Source organism: Jatropha curcas, chromosome 10, assembly GCF_041381405.1.
Source record: "Jatropha curcas cultivar XTBG-Jc1 chromosome 10, XTBG_Jcur_1.0, whole genome shotgun sequence".
In the NCBI taxonomy this organism is placed as follows: Eukaryota; Viridiplantae; Streptophyta; class Magnoliopsida; order Malpighiales; family Euphorbiaceae; genus Jatropha; species Jatropha curcas.
Genome location: NC_143160.1, coordinates 5934339 through 5943797, shown reverse-complemented (window position 1 = coordinate 5943797; position 9459 = coordinate 5934339). Strand labels below are relative to the sequence as shown.

Below are 9459 nucleotides of genomic sequence, written 5' to 3'. Positions count from 1 at the left end.
CCGTTATACTTCCTTTAACTCATCCCTTCCTAAATGGGGATATATATTTTAGTTATATCTCTTTTCCCTCGTGTATCCCTCCTTCACCTCCTACCAAACAGAGTATTAAGGTTTGTTTTTTATGTTTTGACTGTTTGATTGTACATCTCCTAATCGGAGAGGGAAGGGAAAAGTAAATCGGATGAGTGGTGTATTTTAACGTACGGTAGGAGAGAGTGCACCTAATAATTTTGCGCCTTTTCTTTTTATTATTTTTTTTAAAAAAAATTAAAAAATCTTATAATCTCCCAAATCCTAGCTTCTCTCTCCATGACCAGCTCCACCTTTGCTAGGGTTTCTCAAAATTCAACCAGAAGCTCAATAATGGATCATCACTGGAGGCCAATGCCTCCGTCTCAAGGTAACATTTGCCCCGTTTGCTCTGTTTCTCATTTCCCATTTTGCCCTCCTCACCCTCATCCTCCCTATCCTCCTCCTTTCCCTCCATACAATCAATATCCTAGATTCCCATTGCATCCAGATTACCCGCGTTCCGACCCATACCATGCGGGCGTGCCCAGCCCGTACGTGGTCAATCCAAACGAAGTTTGGCATAGAAACCATAGTTTCGATTACAGGGAAGGATTTGCGCAGGCGGAGTATGATTACAACAATAGTAGTAGTAATGGCTATGTTGGAGAGGGAGATAGGAGATATAAGCGACCTAGGGTTGACGAGGTTGGATCGGCTGTATTTGGCCACGAGAATAATCAAAATCCCGCGAAGAGCTTATCCGACGATGAGCGTAGATTGAAGTTGATTCGCGATCATGGCGGGGCTTCAAGTGAGAATTCGACAAATTTTCGTTATAATTCTGATTTGAATGCAAGTTGTGCTAGGAATGAAGATATGAATAATCACTCCGAGTATTCGAGGAACGGGGAGGCTGGTCCTTTCCAGAGTGATGGAGGCAGCATGTATAGTCCTTTCCAGCCAAATGGTCCGAAGCAGCAGGCATATGAATCTTATGGCGACGTTACTTTGCCACAGGCTCAGTTTAATGATTCAATATCAGCGAAGAGGTCTCAATATTCTCATATGAATAACTGGCTGGACCATCGGCCTCCACAACCTTATGGAATGCCTAATTATATGAGAAATGATTATCAATCCCCTGGTCAAGAGCCAGTAGGTTACTTGCCTTACCCTGATAACAGGGGATATAGTGCCCAGCCTCCTCCTCCGCCACCGCTTCCTCCTTCACCGCCTCCTCCTATTCCGCCATTGCACCATTTATCAGAGTTTAAATCCTACTCTTCGCCGCCAAAAACTTCCTTGTTTCCAGTTCCTATTGGTTCCTCTGCGACTAATCCCTTTTTGCAGAATAAGCATCTTTCACATGCTACAGCTGCCTTTTCTTCAGAGGTATTGCTTCTCTGCTACCTGATTTTTTTTTTTGTTTATATATTGTTGTTTCAGCTGCATGTTTCATGGGTTGTGATGATAAATCTCTTTGCTTGAATTGATTTGTTTTTTGGTAGGAATGGCAAACGTCATCTCTGCCAAAGCGGTTATCTCCAGATAAGCCTACTATCGTTGATGCTTCCCAATTGTTTAAGCAGCCTTTTCGGGCTTCCCGTCCTGATCATATTGTCATAATCCTTCGAGGCCTTCCAGGTAATATTTTTCTTCATTTCCGCTTCACTGTTTGATGCTTTATCTCTTTGTTATTCCTTTTTCCTCTTATATAGGTTGTTCCATGGGTCAAACTATAAAGTTTTATTCTTTTGGTTGGTGTTGATAAAAACTGAAAAAGCAAAAACTTCCAAACTTTTTAGTTGTTGGAGGAATTTGATATAATGTTAGGGAAGCAAGATGCTACTTTTAGTTTGAAAAACACTTGTATTTACAGTTTGCAAGATTAGAAGACAGATTGTATAGCCAATGTTCCATTTTAATATTTAATAAGCATTTGGATAATTCTTCCGTTTTTTATAGGTTTGATGCGTTCTTTGGAACAGCCAATGCAAAGGATTTTGGTCTGTGTTTTTTATTTTTTTTTTCTTTGATGGAATGCAGACAACCATTTTAGCTAGAGGGCCAGGACCTGCATAGGAGATGAAAATTTAGCACTTTCTAAATCTATTTGTGACTTTGCTTATTGGCCTAGTTTTGTAAGAATGAGTAGTTTTCTGTGAGTATTTGCATCTGCAGCTATTTAAATCTTTTCAACATGGTATTATATGCTGCAAATTGATATGTTGCTAGAATGTTTAAATGCTGTATGCAGTACATAGAGCTTATCAATTGTTTTTTTATGCTTGTAGGTAGTGGTAAGAGCTACTTAGCAAAGATGATGCGTGACCTGGAGGTTGAAAATGGTGGTAATGCCCCACGAATTCATTCAATGGATGATTACTTCATGACTGAAGTTGAAAAGGTTTGCCAGTTCTTTTAGATGTTGATATGTCATGCCTTTTCATATAGTTCTCATGAATTCCCATGGAATTTATTCCTCTTTCTCATGGACATGGAAAATCTTTTCCCCTTTGTAAGGTTTTCATATTTTATCATTTAAGATGCTAAAATGCATTGTTTCTCCATCAAAAGGTTGAGGATGATGCTTCAAAATCTTCAAGCTTGGGTAGAGGCAAGAAACCTGCTTTGAAGAAGGTCATGGAGTATTGTTATGAACCTGAAATGGAAGAGGTAACGCTATCAATTTTATACATAATGTCGGAAACATGGTTAAAAGTTTTCGGGCGGAAGTTGCTGCACAAATTATGTTGTCTCAATTATAACATGACATGTGTGAGACGATGGAAATGAGTTGGTTTAGCATGCAGTGAGCCTTTGTTTATCCAGAACAACAGTATTGGGTCGGCTGGGATTAGCATTTGAACTTGTAGGTTGGGCTGGCTTTTTACAAAATAACAAGACTGAATAGAGTTATTGCCTCCATATTAATGAATTTTTGGCAGATGAAAATTGCGTATATGAATATGCAGTCACTAGAAAAACCACTTTTATGATACTTGTATGACTTGATTTAAAAGGGTAACCAAAAATAAAATGAAGAAATAAATATTGAATTAAGAGAAAAATAAATGTTGAAGTACAAAATAGATAAATAGAGACAAAGGGGGCGGGTTCTGAGAATATGATGTAGGCCTTTGTGTTTGTGAAAGGGGAAAGAAGATAAATAAATTTGAAATTTGGATTGTAATGTTTTGACTATGGGATACTAGAAGGTTAAGTTGCAGGATGTCTGAACTTCTTTAGTGTATAGGATCACCTCGCTAGAAGTAGTGCATGTGCTTATCACTCAACATGTTTCTTTTTCATATACTGAATGTGCAGTAGTACCCTTTGATCCTTGGAAGGCCTTTTTTGTTTTGAGTCAAAATCTCTGCCCATCTACTCCCTACTTCTCTCCTCTATTAAAGTGACTTGCTTTTGGAGTCCATAAAGATTTGATATTCTACTCATCTATTGGATGATTTATAATAATTTCCATTAAGTACTGGTTCTTACTTGGTAAATTCTATTTCTTTATAATGTTTTTAACCCTTGATTTTGCTGTGTCTCCAAAATAGGCTTATCGAGACAGCATGTTGAAAGCATTCAAGAAGACCCTTGAGGAGGGAATTTTCAGGCTTGTTATTGGTATGAGGTTTTATTTTGGATTGCCCTTTAACTTATGATAAAGATATTTATTATCTTTGCTTAACTTCCTTAATTTTTAATCGGTGTCTTCCAATATTGTAGCCATTCAAGGATACATTCTTGAGATGTCCATTTCTTTCGACATGGAGTATATTTAATACATGTTCTCTAGCCAAATTGGTTGCACATTTCCTTTAGTTTGATCGTGTTGTGGTTTTAAGCTATTTGGTTCAATGTCTGATTTCTTGCTTCTAATCATAGCTCTAACACCAAATATGTGTATTTTTTCGTTTCCCCACTGTTTGGTATAAATGAATTTGAAATTGAACTTTGCTAATTGTAGGATTCATTCATACCAAACAGGGCCTTATTGATATTATGATAGTCATCATAATCTTACTGTCTTCAAAGAAAAATTTCAAACTATTAGCTTAAAATAAGACAAAATTGATTAGAGGTTCTTATGGTTCTCATGACTTGTTAAGGCATTCAACAACTTAAATGATCTAGTCTGATGATAGATTTAGTGGTGATGCAGTGCTTTCGCACTGCTTTCATTTTCACTAACTACAGATGCAGTTTTGTTCGGCAATTGACCCTTTTGTGCTGGTATGTGTGCATCGTCTTAGTGGATGACCGCAATCTGCGGGTAGCTGATTTTGCTCAGTTTTGGGCAATTGCGAAGGTATACCCTCACTTCTCTCTTGTTCACAATCTCGCGAGTAATATGTTGTCGTTTTCCAGTTCCCTGGAGTGTGTTAAGGTCTATAGGTCCTCATTCACATACGTGGATCCCTTCATAGTCGAATGGAAAAAAAATTAATAAATTAAATCTATTGTGATTTTCTTCTACCTTTTTCCTTCTTTGGTGATAGGTTGCTTTCTATATTCCTTAGGTTATCAGTGTTCATTATCTTAGTCTGCTGTTAGCTTTTGTTTCTTCACTTTCATTCTGTTGCAGCTGTTTTGCTGGAATTTACATTTTTGCTCTCATGGATGATGAAATTAAATTCATTGGGTCATCTTTGTGCAAATGTTTGTCTTCAGCAGAAAAATTGGAGTTCAACATAATTTTCATATGCTGCAACACAAATGATATCTTTTCCTGCAACTTCTTTTCTTCGTAGATTGCTCTTGAGGATTTTCACTTTTATGGTTCCCAGGTGAACCATCCTTGTCAAATTAGTGAACTAAAGGCCCTTAAGGATTGTTCCTGTGGCTTATTTATAATATGTATACCATAGGTTGTTACCTTGTATTGTAACTCTATATTTTATTCTTCAGAATAATTAAAAATGTTCTCCATTTGCTTCTGTCGCCATTGTTTACATACTCATTTACTTGTTACCTCTTTGTGGGAATCACTTGAATTGATGGATGGTTGAGACTTTACAATTGTGAATGCAATCAGTTAGCTTCCTGCATCTCTTAACATCCATTTCTTACTATAGCATGTGATAGATGATGGTCCAAAACTGATAACTACTGGATGTTCTGTTCTTGAATTTGTTGTTCAAAAATAAGGCTGTTTTGTGGTCTTGCCACCGAGTATCTTGAATTTATTGGCAATAATCTGCAAAACTTTGCTGAGTTCATAATCAACTACCACATTTTTTAGTCTGTATTTCACTCAAGTTTCACCCATCAATCACCGCTTAAAGTTATGAATTTTATCCATGCCAGAAGCGGGTTTTTGTAATATTGTTTGCCATGTTTAAAATTTCCATTTCATGCCTTTATCTAAGGACTATTGCCCTTTCTTAATTATCCATTGATTAAAAACTGTTGTATATCTGTCAGTTGCTTTGCTGACTAGTTTTCGTTTTCTTCTCCCAGAGATCCGGCTATGAGGTTTACATATCAGAAGCTACATATAAAGACCCTGTGGTTAGTATATAAGTTATTATATGTTTTTTGATGAGGTTTATTTGTGGTTTTGATATTTTTCATTACTGCTTTAATTAGCAATTGATGCCTCACCATCTAAAAGACCTGCATCTGTAATAATTTTTCCTGAATGGTGGCATCATCTTGATAATCATGTGTGGATTTTCAGGGCTGTGCAGCTAGGAATGTACATGGTTTCACTCTAGATGAAATAAAAAGCATGGCTGAGCAGTGGGAGGAAGCTCCAGTATTGTACTTGCAACTGGACATCAAGGTTTGTTGTGTTTAGGTCTCAATTTCTACTTTGGGTTTATCATTGGAATTTCAAACAGTCCAGTCATAGATGGATAGGGTTAGACATAATATAAACATGCATATTAGAGTGGAAGCCCAGCATCCTTGGCTATTATTTTTAAGTTAATGAGAATAAGGGGCCTGCTTATCATGAAAGGTTAATAAAATTGGGGACTTTTGGACCTTTCTTCTGACTATTGGTGATTTACATGTTTTGATATTGTTTTACTGGCATGACAGTCATTATTCCACGGGGATGACCTGAAGGAAAGTGGAATTCAAGAGGTAACTAACATTATATTTGCTTTGTAACACTTTTCTTTTGTTTAAAATCTTTTCCATGGCCTCCTAGTGTGGAAATAATTCGATCTGCTTAGTTTCAATTGTTCCTAATATGAGTAGTATTGTTTTAAGCATTAATGGGAACTCATATTTGGTGCTCGTTGTCTAATCATTGTATTGGTCTCAGTGAAAGTACTTCGTTTGTTCTCTAGCAACCAGAAAGTCCTAAAATGTTCATTGATCTATTGCAATTTTATGAGCTTTGATCTATAATTTTTTCATTCATCAATAGTGGTAGGGATGTAAATGAGCCGAGTTGAGCTTGAACCTGTTAGGCTTGAGTTCAATTCAAAAAATTTTGAGCTCAAGGCTCGAATAAGTCTAAAATAAATATTATATATGTATATATAAAAACTCAGTGAGGCTCAATAAGCTTTCGAGCTAAACATTACTAGACTCAAGCTTGAGCTTAAGCTCAATTTGAGTTGAACTTTTTCTTACTTTTTTCGGACCGAGTTCGAATAGCTCATGAGTCGGCTCGACTCATTTACATCCCTAAATAGCGGTAAGCTTCTTGTTCAAACATAGGAGCTTGCAAAATAAATGTGTAAGCATTGTTATAGTAATGAAAGTGAGAAATGATGACCTTTTATGTTTGTGTCTAGCATGCGCATTTGAAACTTGATGTTTTTTAAATACAGAATATTATAGAAAGACAGTGAATTTTTACAGCCCTTTGAATGGTAATCATTGTGTTATGTAATTTGAGCCTGATCCAAACTATTACTAATAGCGTTACTTTGTTCATCATATTCTGAGTGTCCTGCAGTTAATTTAGGCATTTATTATGTGGATAGTGATTAGGGGATTTTAATGCCACAATCTATGCTAAAATTCATTATTATGTCAAATCTTCCAGGTTGATATGGATACCGAAGATGGTAATGGTGATGACAATCCACATGGATTGCAGGAAAGAAAGACAGTGAAGAATATAGACCCTCCCTTGGAGGATGATGCACCTCAAGGTACAATTCTATCTTCTGCTAATTCAAAGCTTGTTCAGTCGAATCAGTTCTCCTATTTACTTTGGCATTTTGAACTTTAGTTCTTCCAAAAGATGGGAAGAGATGGGGTGTTGAAGAGGACCATCCCACACAAGGAGTGAAAGAGTTGGGTAAAAGTAAATGGTCAAATGATTTAGATGAAGATGATATTGAAGGATCTGAACGCATGAAGGGCAATTTAAATGCTCTTTCCGGGTTAATTCAGGCCTATGGAAAGCAGGGAAAATCTGTGCGTTGGAGTGACCAGGTAAATATTTCTAGGGCTTTTGTTCCGTAGTATTGATGCTGTGCCATTCCTGTTTTATGGACAACAGAAGATGTGAATGACAAAAGTTGTACTATAATTGTTAAAAAGAAAAAGAAGATGTTGGACTATATTACCTGTCAAAGAAAGATTACAGACTGGATTATGTTATACCATGGAGCATCTGACCTTGAAAGGCATCTGGAAGCAAGTGAAAGAGCATGACACTTGTGATCGAAGCTATATTACTTATCTGGATCTCCTAGATTTTCTTTTGGATGCTTAGAATTCCAGATGTATATTGCTTTGCTTATTTGGGTCTATAAGTTGAGTTAAAATATTCTCTACCGTAGATGGGTTGGAGGATCAGAACTGATTGCAACACATTTTAAGCATCGGCTACCTGAATCTGCCTTTCGATTATTAGTTCCTGGGTTAAAATCATGATTTTTTACTGACTTTGGATTAGAAAATATTTAGTGAAATTAGAAATTCTAATATTACATGATGTTTGATTGACTTGGAAGAGGAAAACTTCTAGTGAAATCTTGATGTTTGACTGTCAATTAAATGGGTTTTAATGGATGACTGTCCATAAAGTATTGATGTGTTTTAATGGATGATTGTTTCTTGTTTTTGTGCTTTATCCTTTGTATAACTGATAATTTGCCATTGTGATAGTATAATAATGTTAGTAAATACACCTTTTTTTTTTTTTGCCTCCCACTGTCTTCCGACTATTATCATGCTCCTCCAGGTTGGCAATACTGGTTTTTCTATAGGTGCAGCAAAGAAGGCACAAATGCTATCGTTGGTGATTGGACCAGGTGCTGGATACAACTTGGTAAGTTCTGTAGCTATTCTGATCACCTTTTTTTTTTTTTTTTCTTTTCAGTCAGAACTTATTATGATTAGAAATGAATTTGCTTCTTGATTAATGTTTAGTCCTTGTATGGTAAATATCTGTTTTAATGTTTACTCTCGTATGCAAGCAAAATGTGTTTTTCTGATGTTTGCTGGAAAACGTTGACTGCTTTTCTGGCAGGTTACAAACATCAAAGATTCTTTGTTTTCTTTTCTTTTCAAGTTTTTAAAGATCACATGCCCTTAATAAAGCTGACAATACTATACTACTTGCGGCAGTATACCCACATTTACGTTTGCTATATAAATGTTGCAGAAGTCCAACCCATTGCCTGAAGACGAGGCCATAACAACAGCCAAAGCTGAGTCACGGAGGCAAAGTGCATTTCAAGAACGATTACGCGCTGAGCACGAGTCCTTTAAAGCTGTTTTTGATAAGAGGAAACGGCGGATTGGTAGGCTTGATTTAGAGGAGGAATACTAACTGTAGTAGAAAATTCCTCCAAGTAATTTTTGATACTCTGATTTTTTTTTTTTTTTCAATTTATTCTTTACAGGGGTAAAGGCTGTTTGTAATTGTTAGATTCATGAGGGAAAATGTAGTACAGTTCCCCTTGCTGTCAGTGTAATCAATGCAAAACTGAAACTGTTCAATTGGTAAAGTAAAATGTCTTTCATCAGCCATCGTGTATCATTTCAACTGTCTTTTTTTTTTTTTTTGGGAATTAATTATAATTTTAGTGCATAACTGAAAACAGATTCACTCGTGTCATCACAGCGGCCAAAAGACACAAATATAAAAAATTAAATTAAATAGGATTAAATGTTAATTAGTCCCTGATATTTTATTTAATTAACAAGATAGGATTTAAGTTTCGAAAACTAAATCCATGTATCTTTAATATTTCGTCTAACTAGTTTGTCATTTCGTTTCAATAACCGCTATTAGTAATTTTTTTATTTTAATGATAAATTATTATTTAGTGTCTTAATTTGTCGAAATACAAGTTCTTGCTAATGAATTTCGCCCAACCTTTGGTACATTTGACTTGCTTTTTGTTTTTGACAAATAAAAATTCAAGTAGAAAATTAAATAATTGATAAAACGAGTGTAAGAACCAACTACTTTAATTTTAAAAATAAAAGACTTGACTGGTGAAATTTATCAAAATTCAG

At 35.8% G+C, this 9459-nt stretch overlaps 1 protein-coding gene across 1 annotated transcript; it reads left to right on the top strand.

The window, feature by feature from the left end:
* Positions 1-261: 261 nt before the first annotated feature.
* LOC105640498 (P-loop containing nucleoside triphosphate hydrolases superfamily protein) lies at positions 262-8963 on the top strand. Its single transcript, XM_012224824.4, has 13 exons — positions 262-1404; positions 1521-1656; positions 2307-2419; positions 2590-2688; positions 3576-3645; positions 4275-4330; positions 5482-5532; positions 5702-5806; positions 6067-6111; positions 7028-7136; positions 7217-7422; positions 8177-8263; positions 8600-8963. The coding sequence occupies exons 1-13, from the start codon at positions 310-312 to the stop codon at positions 8765-8767; spliced, it is 2340 nt and encodes a 779-aa protein (XP_012080214.1). The 5' UTR covers positions 262-309; the 3' UTR covers positions 8768-8963.
* The last annotated feature ends 496 nt before the right edge of the window (positions 8964-9459 follow it).

Excerpts from the sequence above, each read along its gene's own strand:
- LOC105640498 (XM_012224824.4), top strand. The coding sequence starts at position 310 with ATGACCAGCTCCACCTTTGCTAGGGTTTCTCAAAATTCAACCAGAAGC. Across the intron at positions 1,657-2,306 it reads AATCCTTCGAGGCCTTCCAG|GTAGTGGTAAGAGCTACTTA; the intron begins GTAATATTTTTC and ends TTATGCTTGTAG. Across the intron at positions 6,112-7,027 it reads AGGAAAGTGGAATTCAAGAG|GTTGATATGGATACCGAAGA; the intron begins GTAACTAACATT and ends CAAATCTTCCAG.